Source organism: Bos grunniens, chromosome 4 (assembly GCF_055505025.1).
Source record: "Bos grunniens cultivar Pamir isolate PY7600 chromosome 4, Bosgru_T2T1.0, whole genome shotgun sequence".
Classification (NCBI taxonomy): domain Eukaryota; kingdom Metazoa; phylum Chordata; class Mammalia; order Artiodactyla; family Bovidae; genus Bos; species Bos grunniens.
Window position 1 is genome coordinate 31,143,316 of NC_141168.1, and position 18,373 is coordinate 31,161,688.

Here is an 18,373-nt window from a genome sequence, read left to right on the forward strand (position 1 = left end):
ATCCAGTTTTTATTGGCGCTTCATCAGGTAGTCATTGGCTGCCCATGTGACTTATCTCAGTCTTCGGCCCCTCCAATGGTCAAGTTAAAACCACATGCTCCAAACTTTCTACCCTAAATCACAATGTTAGGGTGACCCAAGTTCCCCAGGCAAATGCAGACACGCCTGTGAGGCATGATGTCCCAAGGTTTTAGAGATTACCTCTCAGAAACTGAGAGCAAAGGCCAATGAGGTTAAATTTTTTACAACACACATTGAGAAAAATCTGGGATAAAGAGGAGGACAGCTTTTCTTCTGCCTAAGCAGTTTATCCATTTGTTAAATATTTAATGAGCACCTGTGCTATGCCAAGTGCTATTCTTTGTGATAGGAATGTGGCAATGAGTAAAGCAAGCAAACTCCTTTCACTCCTGGATCTTACAAATAGTAGAGGAGAAAAAAGTTAAATAAATATATAGTATATATTATACTCTTTTAAACTTGACACTTAGACATTGTAGGTGCTTAGTCTATGTGCTGTCAAGAGAATAGAAAACTTCACTGTGTTCTGCTCATTACTTTTATCATTTGTCAAAACAATTTAACTTGATTTTATATGTATCTCAAAGCTGTCTTTAGATTAAAGTAATGAATTAGATTTTAGAGTTTAGCACTCCAGTTTACGAATTCTCCAATATAAATAGAGTAAAATAGTATAGATGATTTTAATTAGATAATATTCAAATACTTTCACATTGATTATAATTTCTGATCATTTCCTTGTTTCTTCATGTTTTTCTTAAGGAAAATTTCTTCCAGATTCCAGCATCAGAAGTCTTAAACAACGATAATCTTCAGCACAGTATGGAAATGATCATGGATATGTTTTGTCCTCCAGGAGCAAAAATTGGTAGGCAGTAATATTTGTTAATGCCGTTCATTCTTTTTCTTGAAATAATACTTAGCTTATGGCTAATCTCTGGACTTTTAGAGGTTAAAAAGTTTTGAAATCTGAATCCAAATAAATTTATAAAGTAGTGATTGATGAGACTGTATGACCTACCTACTGATGAAGGCTGTGGCAAGGATAAGACAGGTATGAATCGTAATTCCTGAAATGAAAAAAAGATTTTTTATATATTTTGAAATGTATCAGGGGGAGGCAGTTTCGATCGCAAACACATTTGATAAGCTGCTTGTGCATGCAAACAGTTGAAATTAAGCCAACAGGGACGAAATTTTGACAAACATTTCCTATAAAAAACTCACTTAGCCAGTTCACTGATGAATTGTTTATTCAATATTAACTAATTTCAGATTTTATAAGTTTTTATTTTAGTAAATATTTTGCTAGCTTTTGTTGTTTTCTGTATAATATTTGATTCACCAGCCAGTCTTCAAGTCAGATTCCATTGATTACACCTACTTCCTTTTGTGGCCGTTATTTCTCTTTGCCTTAAATGTGCAGATCTAAATCATTTTAAAGCAATTTGACTTCTTCTAACAATTTTTCATCAGTAACAGATTCTACCAGCAGCAAATTTAGCTGTTGTCAGTTTAACTTTTATAGTTTGTCTTAAATCAGGTTTTATTTTCCCCTGGTCAGTCTTTGCATTTTATAACAATTCCAAAGAGAGAGTTTTTGTACATCCATAACTAAGTCTAACTTACATACTTTTATTTGATGTCAGTTTTCATATTTATTGGCTGTTTGGATTCTTTTGGATAGATATTTGAAAATAAAACACTCATGTCAAAAACCATAGATGTGATAGGTTTTTGATACATACCGCCAGATGGCTTTTCAAGAGCATTTTCCCTATTCATGGTTCTACCGACAGCGTGGGAGAAGCCTGTCTTGCTTGACCCTTGCCAATAGTTAGGATAATACTAAGTGTCTTTCCAATTCAAACTTGAAGAAATGTTACCAGACTATTCTAGAAGCTATATATAGATTCAATGTGGTCATGACCAAAGCTTGGAAATGGCACCTGTGGCTGCCATATTGCCTGGACAGAGTACCTGGTACCTGACAGGGCTTTCAGCTAGACAGATGTAAAGGGGAGCTGGTTTTCTTCACAGTCAACCAAGAAAAACAAAACAGGGGAGATCAGTAAGCACTCAGCAGAAAAAAAAAAAAGAAGAAAAGTCCCCACCAGGGACTTCCCTGGTTGTCCAGTGGCTGAGAATCTGCCTTCCAATGCAGGAGACACGTGTTCAGTCCCCGGCTCAGGAAGATCCCGCATGCCACGAGGCAGCTAAGCCTGTGTGCTTGTAACCACTGAGCCTGCACTTTAGAGGCTTCTGTGGCTCAACTGCTGAAGCCCGCGTGCTCTAGAGCCTGTGCTCTGCAACAAGAGAAGCCACCATAATGAGAAGCCCATGCACTGCAAAGAAGAGTAGCTCCCGCTCTAACTAGAGAAGAAAGCCCAAGTAGCAGCAAAGACCCAACACAGCCAAAAAATAAAATTTAAAAAAGTTGGGAATGATTTAGATTCCTACCTGTGATATCAAATATTTTGAAAACCCTACATTGTTACTTTTTCTTGTTATTTGGGAAAAATTCAAATTAGTCAGAATTGCTGCAAAACAGTAACATGAAGCCACCATGTATTTGAAAGAACAGATGATGTTAAATTTGGTGAGTGCATTTATTTACTTCTCAAGCTAAATTAAATATGTTAATTTTACTAGTTAAGTGTTATGCTTAGGTACATCTTTCAGAGTTATTTGTTTAGTTTGAATGATTCAATATCACTTCTTTTTTTGATTTGTAGATGCATATCCATGGCTGGAATTCTTCATCAGGTCATATAATGTCACAAGTGGAAAGGAGCAGCAGATATGCTATCAGATTTTTGATACTACAATTGCAGATGATGTTATCTAATTTTGACATTCAGCTTAGAGCATATGAAATATTGTAATTTTAGAAAACATTACCATTTTCTATGAGATTGCTATAAAACACATGAAACATCTAATTCTGTCGTTTATTTTCCATTTTAGCCAGTTTTTTTTGTTTGTTTGCTTTTTTTGACCAATAGGCATTGTGTTATCTTAATGCCCTCTTGTAAGTTCAAAATGTTCCTGTTGCTCAGAATCTCCAATATGATAGCTGTGAGGGGTATAAAAGAGAGACATCAAATAAATAAGGACTGTGTTTTCACTTACTCTCGACTCTTCTCCTTTCAGAGAAGCTATTTTGCTACCCTGACCTAACAGTTGGAGTAGGAAATGGCAACCCACTCCAGTATTCTTGCCTGCAAAATTTTGTAGACAAAGGAGCTTGGGGGACTGCAGTCCATGGGGTCACAAAGAGTTGGAACTGACTGAGCTGCTGAGCACAGGCACCCTAAAAATGCTCCCCCTGTTGGTATTTCCATGTGTCACCCACTGATTTCTCTGCCATCTACCATCCCGGTTGAACTGCTCTTTTCTGAAGAAAAAGCATCAGCATTACATCAGCCATGTGGATGATTTTAGCAAGCCTATGGGCTTAGGAAATGTCCTCACCTTAAACCTTCAACTTTTACTGAATGCAAGGATTTGATTTGTTTCATTTTTGTACAAAGGGATCTGCTTAAACAAGTACTCCTGGAAGAAGTGCTTTTCTGCGTGAGCTACAGTGTGCTTGAAGAGTGATTCGCTTTAAGTGAAAGTAGTGGAATTGCTTTCCTCAGGTGCTGATTATGACCCGTTGAGGATAACTCCATTTTTTCAGAATCATGTGCTTTGATTGCTTGTTTCTCTACATGATACTAGAAGTTATTCCATTCCTTCTCAATCTAATCAAGCAGTTAAATTTGCAGTGTTCGTGGCTTACTTGTATTAACCTTTTTGTTAGGATCTTATGTAAAATATACTTCTATTTCAGGTTGAACATTGAGAGAAAAATTAACTCAGTATGATAGTCTGCTTTTTACCTGATGATATTTGTCAAATTTAAAATCATGAGTATTCAGTTTTATACAAATACTTGTATATATTTGTATATATGTACAAATTTTTGTATGTTATTTGCTAACAACTGAGAGATACAGATCTGCCTAGTTCAGTATTAATAAAGAATAAATAAATATATAATTTCAACTGTTTTTATTTATTTGCCCTATGTTGAGCTGAGGCATGATTGGAAGTGAAGAGTCAAAGCAGATGTATCAATATAACAGATATTTAGGACTGTCCATGCACCAAGTACCATACTAAGTAAGTACTTAACTTGTATTTTGAACTTCTCTGGTGGCTCAGATGGTAAAGAATCTGCCTGCAATGCAGAAAATCCAGGTTTGATCCCTGGGTCAGGAAGATCTCCCAGAGAAGGGAATGGCTACCCACTTCAGTATTCTTGCCTGGAGAATTCCATGGACAGAGGAGCCTGTTGTGCTACAGTCATGGGGTCACAAAGAGTCAGACAGACTGAGTAACTAATATGTATTTTAGTTTCAGGTAACCCATTTTCCTGATAAGAAAACTGAGACTTGACAAGCTGACTTGCCTAAATGCATACAATTATTAAGTGTCAGTCAGCACTTGAATTCACACCGTCTCTGCTCAGAGGCTACACTGCTAATAACCACTCCAGGATTCTGGAGCAAAAGTTAGCATGGGATTTTTCTGCAAGTGAGTTCTCTTAAATATCTGAAGTAACATTGGAGATAGGTTAAAAGAGGAGTCAGTGATGTGTTCTCTTACACTAACTAAAAGGTTTTTCACACGTTATTGACAAAAAGGGATTGGATATCTGATTTCCTCTGTTCACAATAACTCTAAATTAGAGTTCCTGAGTATATTAACACATCTCCCTGGCTAAATGCCCATCTCCCCATCACCAAATTGTCAGCATGTTCGAGACAGTGAAGGAGATTGATGCTGCTGTTTTGGATTCAAAACATTGAATCAAGAGTTTGAATCAATCAAACATTGGAGGAAGAAAGTGTTAAGAATCATACAGTTGAGTCGGTATGTTTCCGTGTTGGTGGTACGCCAGGGAGACAAGAATGAGAGAGGCATTTTCTCTTCCTTCGGGAAGCACCCAGTCTAGGGGAGTCGGGGTCAGAGGTGCAGTGGGTACCACACGTGTCAGCCTGGGCTGTCTTGTTAATAAAGTAACTCTTGCTATGCGTTTTTGCTTTATCTTTGTCCGTTTTGATAAACCCCAAGACTGTCATCATTTGTTTTCTAAATTGTCAGTTTTGAACAAAAAGAGTTTGTCAGGCACTAGTGTTTATCCAGTGATATATGTACCTTACCCTCATTGGGAGCCCTAAGTTTTAGAGGAGTTCCATTTCTGGAGCAACAACTAGTTCATTGTGCCCAGGTTGAAACCCTGTCCCTTTTGTGGTCCCTGTGAATCGTGGTAGGAACTTCCCACCAGACTTTAAATTACATAAACTTAAGAACGCAGTTTGTGTTCAGCCTCTTCCTTAGTTTCTAGTCTCCGTAACGTCCATTGTTTCAGACACTACTGGATCAACTCTTGAGGCCCCTGCCCTGTTGTGTATGAGGAAGAGAGTGCATGTCTTAGAAAATCTGAGGCAGTTGATCCTTCTTTATCTAGATGTGACGATAAAAAGTACCTGCTCACAGGCTGTTTCTGTGGCCACCCTCATACTGCCTTATTTGAAGGAATTATACCTGCCAAGGAGTGCATCATTCCCCACTTCTTTTTTCCTTGGTCATGTTGTTGCACATTAGGTATTGTTTCTAAATAAATAGAGAAATGTTGGTGTTGACAGTCTGGAAGGAGCTGAATATGTGTCTGACTACCTGGGAAAGCAGTTGCCACACAATACTGGCTGCTGGATTTTTGAATCCTGTACCCAAGCTTGAGGCTACCTTGGTGTCTCAGGAATAAAGAATTCCAGCAATGCAGGAGACACAGGTTCCATCCCTGAGTTAGGAAGATCCCCTGGAAAAGGAAATGGCTCTCACCTGGGAAATCCCATGGACAGAGGAGCCTTGAGAGCTACAGTCCAGGGGGTTGCAAGCGAGTCGGACTGGACTTAGCAACTAAACCACCATCCAAGCTACTTGCACTCACCGGACTGTACCAAAATCTTCCTCCCGCCTGCTTACCAGCTCACTGCCATTTTGTTTCCAAAGTCAAAGCATGCGTTTGTCACTAATTGTGACTCTCAATCCAGCCAACTCTCTTCTATATCTTCTGGAAACTTTCACTGGTACCTGGGAAAAACATTACTACATTATTTTGATTATTTTCAGTGTCTTGAATTTCTACCATGCATTTCATTGAGTTTTGCTTTTATCCAGCATTTTTAAAAAATGAAAGTACCATGTACTTGTAAAAATTTGAAACAGCATAAGCTATGTAAGTTTGTATTAATTGCTGGTTTAACTAGCACCCCAGAGGAAAACACTTTCAATAATTTGTTATATAATTTTCCAGACTGTTTTTCCTGAGAACAACTATGTGTATGTATATATATATATATATATATACATATTTAAAATAGCATCATGTTACAAATATATTTCTGCAACTTGCTTCTGTCACTTTGTAGACTTTTTGTCAGTACACATATAAGGGAGCTTCCTTGCTGGCTCAGGATGGTAAAGAATCTGCCTGCAATGCAAGAGACCTGGGTTTGATCCCTGAGTCAGGAAGATTCCCAGGAGAAGGGAATGGCTACCCACTCCAGTATTCTTGCCTGGAGAATTCCATGGATAGAAGAGCCTGGTGAGCTACATTCCATGGGGTTGCAAAGAGTTGGACACAGCTGAGTGACTAACACACACACATATAAGGAGAAACTTGTTTGTAATCACTCAGTAATGCTTTAGTGGGCAATTATTACTGTTTAGACTGTTTTATCTGGTATTGTTTTCCTTTTGGGCTTCCCTTATGGCTCAGCTGGTGAAGAATCTGCCTGCAATGTGGGAGACCTGGGTTTGATACCTGGGTTGGGATGATCCCCTGGAGAAGGGAAAGGCTACCCACTCCAGTATTCTGGAATTTTATTTAAAACTTTCATTAAAAGTTTTTTTAAAAGAATTTTCCCTTTAAATAAATCTGAGCTCCTGGGACATCATTTCACTCTTACCCCCTGGGGGTTTTCAAGTGATCAGAATTTTGAAAGCCTGTCCATATTTCCTAATACAGGTTAAGACTCTGCCATAGACATAGCTGCCTTGATATATTCTTCTATGCTTTTTTAAAGAACTCATTGAAAAAAAATTACGTTAATGTGAAAAAAGGAAAATGCCTCCTGTAGCGCTTTTCATTAGGAAATTCAGGCTCTTTGACGGCTATGATGAGTCACACTCAAGTTCTAGAGCATCATTTTAGGTGAAATGAAAAAAATTTCTTCCTGTGTTGGCCCCTCGGGGTCTCTCGATAGTGTCAAAGCCTCCCACTACTCTAGGAAAGGCAGAGTGATCTTTTTTCTCCACCCTCTGGTACTTGGAAATAATATCAGAACTCATCAGGGTGCTCAGGTATGTGAGATCATATCTTTTGGTAGTCAGGAAATGAATCAGTAGCACTCTGTATTATTGTTCCCTTCAGCGTTGTGATTTAAGCTGTTAGGAAATGTGAGATCACTTAGGATTTCAAAGTGATGATCGTCTTACAAGGAGATTAATGTCCCTTCCATTCAAGACTGCTTTTGATGGGTAGAAAAGCATTAGGCATCAATTACAATGATAAAGATAATGCATCAATGTGTAAGGGAGCATTCCCTCGGATATGCCGATTGGTGAAACATGGATAGTTCAGAGACTCCTCTACTATTTTTAGACCATAGCAACATCCTGATGAATGTCTGTCTTGTCTTCCCCTTGGAATCTAGGCCACAAAGTCACATTGGTATTCGTGTGTGCATGGGAGTGTATGCTCACGTTTATTCTCTGCTTTGAGTTCACTTTGCAGGGCACTGTGTTGGAATTTACTTGACAACCTTAACCCACGATGGCCAAAGCAAGACATTTTCAACTTGTGTGAAAATTTTCTTTTATTTCATCTATTCTACAGTACTTTGAAGATGTGGAGCATGTGTTTACTGAAAGCCTTATCATCTATTAATAAAATATTCCATCAAATATTGTTGCAGTTTCTAAATAGGTACCTTTTCATATATAACCCTGAAACCCTGGTATATACTTTTTTCGTTTTCCTGTACCTTCAGAATGATTTTTCCCTGCTGTGCAATATGGATTCCCAGATAAAGCCAATTTGTCTTTACATAAAACTATCCCTCAGCAGATTTTTGTCCTCCATTAGAGAGCAAAGTCTTTGTAGAATTTCCCTTGCCAAGTTTAGCTACCTCTTAAATGATTTTCTGTCCCAAGTTGCCATAAGTGTTAATAAGAAAAGTAATACATTTAAAAATCACAATTGCTGAAGTCAGGTGAAAACACCGCTTGTCATAGGTAGGCATAGTTGTGGTTTTATGGGGTCGGGTGGGAAGTACCATGGGCTTTCCTGTGGCTCAGACTTAAAGCCTGCAATGTGGGAGACCCAGGTTCAATCCCCGGGTTGAGAAGATCCCCTGGAGAAGGGAATGGCTACCCACTCCAGTATTCTTGCCTGGAAAATGCCATGGACAGAGAGTCCTGGTGGGCTACAGTCCATGGGGTTGCAAAGAGTTGGACACGACTGAGCGACTAACGCTTTCGCTTAGGAAGTCCTACGTGCTTACTCCCCATGGTTCTTAAATGTTAAACTTGCCCTTAAATTTTGGAATCATTAGCAAATACTTCTGCACAATGATCAAAGCTTAAATGGGGGTTAGATCAAGAATACAGAGTAGGCATTTAAAAGTCAGCTCACACATTTACATTCATTTATAATTCATATTGTGTTTATCCAAAGAGTTGGATGTGGTTTACAATAAAACAGAAACATGGGACACAGCCTTTGGAAATAGAGCAAAAAGACAAGAACTAAATAAAGAGAAGAGTGTTAAAACAATTCAAAATTCCAAACCTATGGGCTACTGCAGGTGTTGAACAATACTAATACACGAACATGTAACAGGTTATACAGTTCATAAGAATTACATCTTTTTTAGATACAACCTTTTATTAACCTCAATTTGAAGACAGGGTAGATTTTTAAACACATGAAACAACAATGATTTGGGGATTAATAGTACTTATTTTAAAACTTGATCCAGGATGGTGGGAGGTAAGCTCTGAAAATGAAAGAAATAGAATAAGGGAATTTTCCACTGGCTATCTACCTTTTGGTTCTTATATGAGGCACTTTTTTGTTTTTACTATTAATGATTAAAGTATTTCAAATATCTATGCATATTGAAGAATTTCTATATGCAAATGAATTAACACAGGGGAAAAAGTCAATTCCCTTCTGATATAAATATCACTGAGAAAATTAGCTTTTTACCTTTTTCTTTTTTAGTCGCAGGTAATGAAATGAAAGAGATGTCATGTGTTCAGTGTTTCATGTCAAGAAGAATGTGGGTTTTAATGAATCACAGTTCTTTGCTAGATAATATGCTCCCGTATTTCACCTTCAGTGTTCCAGGGAAGGAACTTACTTTAGTCATAAGTAAAAGAAGCTCCACACTGGTGCCCAACTGGGAATTTGCTGGGAAGAGTATTTTATCTTTATCAGATTTACTGAGCACTAGCTGCCCAAACAGGACTTCCCTGTAGCTCAAACAGTAAAGAACCTGCCTGCGATGCAGGAGACCAGCCTTTGATCCCTGGGTTGGGAAGTTCCTCTGGAGAAGGCAATCCACTCCAGTACTCTTGCCTGGAGAATCCCATAGACAGAGAAGCCTGGTGGGCCACAGTCTGTGGGGTTCCAAAGACTCAAAAACGACTGAGTGACTGACACGCACAGCTGCCCAAACGGGCTTCCCTGGTGGCTCAGTAGTAAAGAATCTCTCTGCAATCCAGGAGACCCAGGTTTGATTCTTGGGTTGGGAAGATCCCCTGGAGGAGGGCATGGCAACCCACTCTAGTACTCTTGCCTAGAGAATCCCATGAACAGAGGAGCCTGGTAGACTGCTGGCCATAGGGTCACACAGAGTCGGACATGACCGAAGCAGGTAAGCAGCAGCAGCAATGGCAGCAGCTGCCCCAAACAATCGATCTCTTCATCTTGATGCCTCTTTCATTCACAGCCCACATCCAGTCCATTTGAAAAATCATCATGGATTGCTCTTAAAAATTCATCCAGAATTTGACCACTTCTTAGTGCTTCCTCTGCTACCACACTGGCCATACAGCCATCTTCTCCTGCCTTGACTGCAGCCATATTCTCCAACTGGTCTTCCGGCTCCCTCAGTTTCCCCACATGGAATAGTCTCTGTTCAGCAACCTGACTGATTGATTAAAATGTAAGATGGATACCATCATTTTCCAGCATTTTCTAATGTCACACAGACTGAATTTACCATGGCCTTCCCCACCCAGTGTGATCCATTTCCTTACTACCTCTCTGATGTCTTTTACTATTTCATTTTTCCTCTCAACCTTCTCCAAACACTAGTTCCCTTGTTTGCACTTTGTAACTCGATGTTGTTACTTTATTCTGGACATTGTTGAACTCTTCCAGTTTCCATGGTTCATCCCGCCACATCCTCTGTGGCATAGAGACTTTATAGGAAGGTCCTCCCTGATCATGTAAAGACCCCTCTACTCCCTCAGGCTTCATCCCCCATTCCTGACTTGTTTTTCTCCATTGCACCTATCCACCTGACATCTTTTTTGTTAGTTCATACTCTGTTTCCCTTTCCCAACAAAACATGAACTCAGAAGCAAAACGTTTGATTTGTTCATTGCTGTTTACCTAGTGCCTAGAAGTTCCTGGCATGTAATCATTGCCTAGTAATATTCCTAGAACCAACAAAATATTTGAAACTCAAATCTGAGAATACTAGAATTCACTAGCACCTATGGTGATACTTGGAGAAGGAAATGGCAACCCACTCAGGCATTCTTACCTGGAAAATACCATGGACAGAGGAGCCTGGTAGGCTACAGTCCATGGAATTGCAAAGAGTTGGACACACCTGAGTAACCACTTTCTTTCACTTATGGTGATACTACCACTTAAACTGATTTCTGGCACCTAGAAATTTGCATTTAAAAATAAAACCTAGGGCAACTTTGATATAAAATGAACAAAGTTTCTGTAGGTCAGGCTCAGCAATTTGCATTTTTAGCAATCTCCCTTTCAGGTAAAAGATTCAGAACTATTATTTTACAAACTATTTAGAGTACAAGGTCTGTATCTCTTTGCTTCGTTTATTTTATCTGCCTGGTCTTGAAAGCATTTGAGTTGAAGCAACTTAAACCAGAATCTAAACCAGTCCGTGGGTTTTAGCCTTGACTTCATATTATAATCACCCAAGAGGGAGCTTTAGCAGCATCAAATCCTTGGGCTCTCCTCAGGACTGCGTAGATTCAGCCCCCATCTGCACCCCAATCTAGTTGTTGACCACAGACAAATTGGTTAGCCTCTCATGAAAACTGAGAATAGTGATAGTGCCCACCTCAGAAAACCATGGAGTGGGGAGAGGGCAGGAGACAGTGGATTAAATGAAAGGATAAATAAATAAATAGGTAAAACACTTAGAATCTGGCACATAGGAAATCTTCATAAAGGATTAGATATGATTGCTCAACTTTGATGACAAAAACTAAGCTTTATTGCTATTCCCTTTTTTAAAAAATGTGTTTATTCTTCTACTTACAATCCTTAACATCCAAGCAAGCTCTGCTGCAGTTGTGACAAAGAGAAAGAACTACACACTTGGGGTCATTCCAGCCCAGTCCAGTGTAGCTATTACAAAAATGGGAATGAGGTGAATATCACTGGGCCAGTGGACCAAAGACTCCTCTCCTAGGATGATTATCTTGGATAATTTCATGATTTCAAATCCCATTTTCTCAATATCTCACTTTTCCTTTTTTCCTTTTCTGTACTGTGCCACAGGTATACAGGACCTTAGTTCCCTGACCAGGGATCGAACCTGTGCCCCTGCAATGGAAGCACAAAGACTTAGCCATTGGACCATGAGGAAAATCCCTCAATATCTCATTTTTATTGTGAAAAATACAGACAAACAAAGAAATGCAAGTTAAACCTGGGCTTGTATGACTGATTTTTATTTTTAAATAGAGAATAGCTTGACTAAGTGACAAGAGGAGGACTCTGAACACTGCACAGTGTGCAGTCACTGGGAAAGGTGAAAAATATGCTATCTGATTAAAAAAACACAACTCTGAAACAATGGTGGGAAAGGAAGAAAGGAAAAATTGTATAATAATTTTATGGAAGATTTTTTGCAGTATAGTCAGTTTGAAAAAGTCTCTTCAGTTTCTGCATCTTAGACACTTAAACTACAAATAAAGCTATGGATTTCCCAATGCCTGTATCATTCAAAAATAGTAACATTTAATAAGTCTTTCACTAGCCATTATTTGTTTTTCAGAGAGTCATCAAGAAAGTTTCTTTTTAATATTGGATAGTATCTAATTTTGGAATGGGCTTATATAACTCCACATACCTGTCTCTTTTTCATGTAATGGAGCCTTGAACAAAGAATAATGATATAATACACTGCTAGTGTTGAATCCCTATAGTTTTAGCTGAATCTAAATGCAAATCAAAGTGCATTTTTTATACTGGTATATTTGGTGAGATATTTTAAATGCTTATTTTATGGTTGTACAGACTATAACTGACACCTCTTTGAAAGCACTGAATTTTCAATATTGAATCTGCAAAATTAGTTTCTACTCTCAGATCACACACACACACACACAAAAAGCATGTGATACATATCATAATTTATCTACCTCAGAAAATAAGACTTGGTTATTACAGATAGGACACATATTAGGTATTTAAAATTTGCTAAAACCTGGCTTCTGTGTATCTCTGTCTTTCTCACATAATACTTACTTATAGTAAGATAGTGGTAAAACCAATCTTTCAGAACTAGACCACACCTACAGGATCACGGCATTCTGCTATGGCTTCCTAGGTGGCCCTAGTGGCAAAGAATCTGCCTGCCAATGCAGGAGATGTAAGAGATGTGGGTTCAGTCCCTGGCTTGAGAAGATCCCCTGGACTAGGAAAGGGCAACCCGCTCCAGTATTCTTGCCTGGAAAATAAGGGAAGCCAACACCGCAAACATTCGTAACATGATTTTCCTAGATCCACTCTAAATAGATCAGTGTCTTTTTGGAAAGTTAAAATCCACTTCATATGTGCCCTAATCACTGACTCTTTACCAGAAATTCCTGTCTGTCTAAAGAATATCTTGTGAAAGGCTAAACCTCTTTTAGAAGAGCTTCAGTTCTTTGGTTTAAAGCTTTAGACCTTCATAAAAAGCAAAGAAGCCGGGAAAGAAGACAACACTTCATGTTGTTATAAATATTTAAAATTAGTATAAAATCTTCAGTGACATTTTATTTGAAATAGAGGACTGGACAGGGTTCCCTAGCACAGGAGTAAGAAGCCCACATCACACAACTCTGGGGATCACCTCTAAGGCATGGGCACCAATCAACTCTGGGCACCAGTCTCTAAGAAGTTTGCAGTACTAGAAGATGCAGTTGTTTACCCTGCCTCTCACCTACTGGGATTCAACAAACTGGGTATCCAGTCCTAGCCTTCACACTAATTCACTTAACTCCTCTGGACTCTCATCTTCATAGACCATTCGTTTCCGAGTTTTCATCACTGGTTAGTTTGTAAAGATTTTACCTGTGAAATTTCATCTATTAAATAAGAATTTGTTTCTTGTTTTTATTAAAAACAACACTAAATAAAAGTTTTTAGTCTGATTAATGTAACTAAGTGCTGTCTAACTAAATTCATATAATCCTGAACAAAGTTAAAGAATCAGAGCAGATTTCTCACGAGTCATTGTATGTTTTAAGCATTTTGAAAAGTTAAAAATGGTTTAAGAATCCCATTTTCTACCCATTGTTCCTTTAAAGTCCTCTATGCCTGCAATATGGAAGACCAAGGTTCAATTGCTAGGTCAGGAAGATCCCCTGGAGAACGAAATGGCAACCTACTTCAGTACTCTTGCCTGGAAAATCCCATGGACAGACGAGCCTGGTAGGTTATGGTCCATGGGGTCGCAAAGAGTGGGACACAACTAAGCGACTTCACTTTACTTTTCACTTTCACTTTCAATAGTTCAGAAGCCCAGATTGTAAACCGGTGAACCAGGATGATCTTTAAAATTCCTCCTAGTTCTGACATTTCTTTGATTTAATGAACCTTGGTTTCACTTTCACAATTGTTGTTGGTTTAGCCACTAAGTCATAGCCTAGTCTTTGTGACCCCATGGACTGTAGTAGCCAGCCAGGCTCTTCTGTCCATGGGCTTTTCCAGGCAAGAATACTGGAGTGGGTTGCTGTTTCCTTCTCCACGAGATCTTCTCAACCCTGGGATCAAACCCAGGTCTCCTGCATTGCAGGCAGATTCTTACATTTTTGCCAGAGACACTTACCTTTATTCACTTTCACAGTTCCTTTACTGTTGGGTTTCTTTCCTCTTCTAAAATGAAAATGTCTCTTTGGAATCTGAAAGATCTTTCTTGGAGAAGTTTAGATTGTCTGTGTTCATTTCAGTGTTTTAAGAAAGGGGAAAAATAATTACTTAGATCCTTCTTCATCTGATTGGAACTTTTTTACAATTAATTTCAATCTGTAACATTGAACACTAGTGTTCTGGCAAACCAAAATGGAGTCATTAATATTCTTTAAATGCCTGGCAGGTGATTTAGGAAATAGGTGTTATTTTAAATGGAAATTTACAGACTTAAAGAAATAATAGTGTACACTCAAATAACCCTTTACAATTTATAATGCATTTCCATAGAGTACAGACTGGCAGTATTGATTTGCCCTGGATACTCCTATGTTCTTTCTCCAACCTTGGAGTAATAATTGATTTGAATTTTTCTATTTGTAGAGAAAAGTCACAAATACGTTTCCATGCATGCAGTATGAATTAAATAGATGAAGGGATAAATATGCTTTTATAGCATTTATTTAACATCGACGTCTTTCCAGTTTTTTCTCTTTTATAAACTATGAAAAACTGAGAATGACAATAATGCCCCTAAAACACTATTTAGAAAAAGTGGGAACAACCATAGTGTCCCAAAATATACCAATTAGACAAATTATAAGTTATCCCCAACGCAGCCCTCAAATATGAGTTTTAGAAGAATATTTAAGAAAATACTTATATTTACTGTTATAGGTAAAAAGAAAGGTTTATGCTAACAATCTGACCCCATTTGAGTATGTGTATCTATACATTTATTCAATAAGCAAGCATATTCATGGGTATTTGTTCAGAGCAGTGATGAGAATTACAATACAGCTCTCAAAGACAGTTCCTTCCTTCAAAATCATATGCATGCCAACAACTACAGGTAGAACAAACCAGAATGCTAGCAGTTTGGATTTTTTTTTTTTTCTTGAACCTGACTGTGTTTTTCTGAATCCTATGAAGTTCATGCATCGACTCACATTCAAACTAAAGCTTAAACACATTTTTGTAATTTTACTCATTTTATGCTTAGATGAGGAAAAATTCTAGCAGAAAGAAAGCAGTCTCATTACATCATAGCAGTTATGAGAGTCTTCACAACATGTTACTACTCTCTGAAATAAGAAGGAAAAGTAATAAAAAGAAAAGAGCACACTATTTTCTGGTATTTTAATTTTGCAACCAAGAGAGGCATTCTTTAAAAATTTAGGGTGGAAGAAACATATTGTATTATTAATGCTTTGGCTATTCAAAATCTGTATAAAATCACTTAATTCAACATTATTTCAATAAAGTAGAACACTATGTATAATCTGTCATTTTTAATTATGCTCAAAATCCCATTTAAAGATCTCAGCAAAGAGTTTATCAATTTATAATTATCACTGGAAAAACTTTTTGATTCCACTAGGCTTCTAGACGCAATGCATAATTCAAGAAACCCCTTGCCGATTTTAAGTTAACATCATGTAAAATAAGTCTTCTACATTTTTCATAAGCTTCACATTAAGCAGAATTTATTATTTCTTATGCCCTTGATGAGAAGGTTAATTTTTGTTAGGACTTCATAGGACTTATATTAATTTGAATAGAAGTTCAAGTTAATATTAAAAGATTTGACAGGAGCTTTTGGCTGCTTTGTCAGTTGTAAATAGACCATGATTTCAATTATTAACTTTTGTTATAACCTTAAACAAATATCACAAGCATGTGACAGAGAAATTGAACCTGGGTCTCCTGCATTGCAGGCAGATGCTTTACCCTCTGAGCCACCAGGGAAGCAGAGAAAATAACAGTAAACTTAAAATAACCAAGGAAACTCACATTTCTGCTGTCAGTAGACCATTTAAGCCTTATTCCTAAAATTAAGGTAATTGATATATGTCATTGTCTTCACTTCAGTGATTTTACACAGTGATTACACAGTGATTTTACACATCTTCACACAATGATGTGCGTGCTGAGTTGCTCAGTCATGTCCAACTCTGTGCAACCCGATGGACTGTAGCCTGCCAGGCTCCTCTGTCTATGGGATTCTCCAGGCAAGAATACTGGAGTGGATTTCCATTCCGTTTTCCAGGGGATCTTCCTAAATCCAGGGATGGAACCCACATCTCCTGCATTCGTTGGTGGATTCTTTACCACTGAGTCACCTGGGAAGCTCTAGGATTTGATAGGCAGAAAATAATCCATTTGATAAATCTTTTCTACAATACTCAAAATTTTCTGTTTCACCCACTCTGAACAGATATGATTTGTGTCCTTTGGATTTCTTTATTCCTCCATCAGAAATTCATTTGCAATTGCTTTCCAAAAGGAGAAAGAGATGAGTTTGGGGCTTGTGAATGCTAAAGAATCTCACTGCACACATTACAAATACAAATACTTGCTTTCAACTTCAACAACTTAAAATCTTGACTTTGTTTCAGATGAATAACATTCGAGTATGAAGAAGAATGTCAGAATACTAACTGGTTTTTCTGTGTAGCTACTATCTATATCTCTTTAAAGATCTTCTGATCTCAGTCCTGAGTAAAAGGATCAGAAGTTCTATGAGATCAGTCTTGCATTAAATCCAAACCAAATTGTCCTTGTTCTTGTCCTGTCTTATCCTAATAGAACAAATAAGCTAAAAAATCCTGACTATTGGAAAGCCAGTATTTGTCTAAAAGTTAAAAACCATGAGTGAATGTTGATGGGTTTAGAAATCTATGATCTCATAATTTGTTTCTTTATTTAAGCTCTTATTAGATAATAAGTTTTCCTGGATAGTTTACCTGGTTTATTTAGGAGGGTGTTTTGTACATTCATTTAACATATATGCATGAATCTGCCATGTAACAATAATAATTCATAATCCATTGTACTTATCAAGAACAAATTGAATAACTCTATATGTGTGAGATTCTGAATAAGAATGGAAATATCTCGTGGGCAAGAAATGCCTTCATAACTGAGAAGTCAACTGGACTCAAATGTCTTACTGGTTTTGGTATTAATTTAGCACATGGATCTACCACAGAAGCCTACTTCATTGCATTGTATTTTTTTTTCAAGTTCAAGAATAAATATATTTGCCGTCTTTGAAGTATTACCTATCTTCTGTAGTGAATTTTATAAGAACTGAAGAAACTTTTGTGACATTTACCAGGGTATTTGCCTGTTATAAAACTATGTTAAAGTATTTTCATTAAGGCAAGCAGAAAGCTCAAGATCTTACAAATCTTCATTTTCTGATCTCAAATGCAAATACATTTGGCCTTTAAATTGTCTCCATAATTTAAATCAAAATAATGAAGATTATTTATAATTTTTAGGCCTCTAATAAAAACACACTGGGTTGGCCAAAAATTTTATTTGTTTTTTTTTTGTAAGATGTTATGGAAATTGCTGGCCAACCCAATAATTATTCCATAGTTTTATTCAAGCACTTTTATAATCTAATTATTTTTAAAAAATCTTTGATCTACCTAAAATTTATTTTGATGTAAGACATGAGATAAACTGCAACTTTCTCAATTTATTAGAATTTTGCCTCTAGCATATAAAAAACAAACCAAACCAAAACATAAGATCCTGTGTATTTTGTCAATAACTGAACTTTCCATTCTTTCCTATTGGTCTCTTATAATAAAGAATATCCTTTTCATAACCATAGTTAACATCATGACTAGTAAAGAATTATAGGAAGCATTTCCTTTATATTTAGGAAAATTAGAAGTATGCATTATGATTCTATAACTTCTTAAAGTTCTGGAGATCATGGCCAATGTATTAACTTATAAAGCAAACCCAGCAGTATAAATATAGGAAAAGAAAACATAAAATTTAAATATTTGCAAAAATCTTTATGACATTAGAAAAGCCTAGTGCTGAGAA

The 18,373-nt window shown here is 37.3% G+C and overlaps 1 protein-coding gene across 30 annotated transcripts in view; it reads left to right on the forward strand.

Moving 5' to 3' along the window:
- Nucleotides 1–4,065, forward strand: part of POT1 (protection of telomeres 1) — a 99,516-nt gene extending 95,451 nt beyond the window's left edge. For all 30 annotated transcript variants that reach the window (XM_086398364.1, XM_086398367.1, XM_086398366.1 and 27 more), the window contains 2 exons: nucleotides 784–889; nucleotides 2,757–4,065. In XM_086398364.1, the coding sequence (XP_086254490.1) occupies nucleotides 784–889; nucleotides 2,757–2,869 (219 nt within the window). In that variant the 3' untranslated portion in view covers nucleotides 2,870–4,065. The remainder of the gene's footprint in view (nucleotides 1–783; nucleotides 890–2,756) is intronic.
- Nucleotides 4,066–18,373: the final 14,308 nt, after the last annotated feature.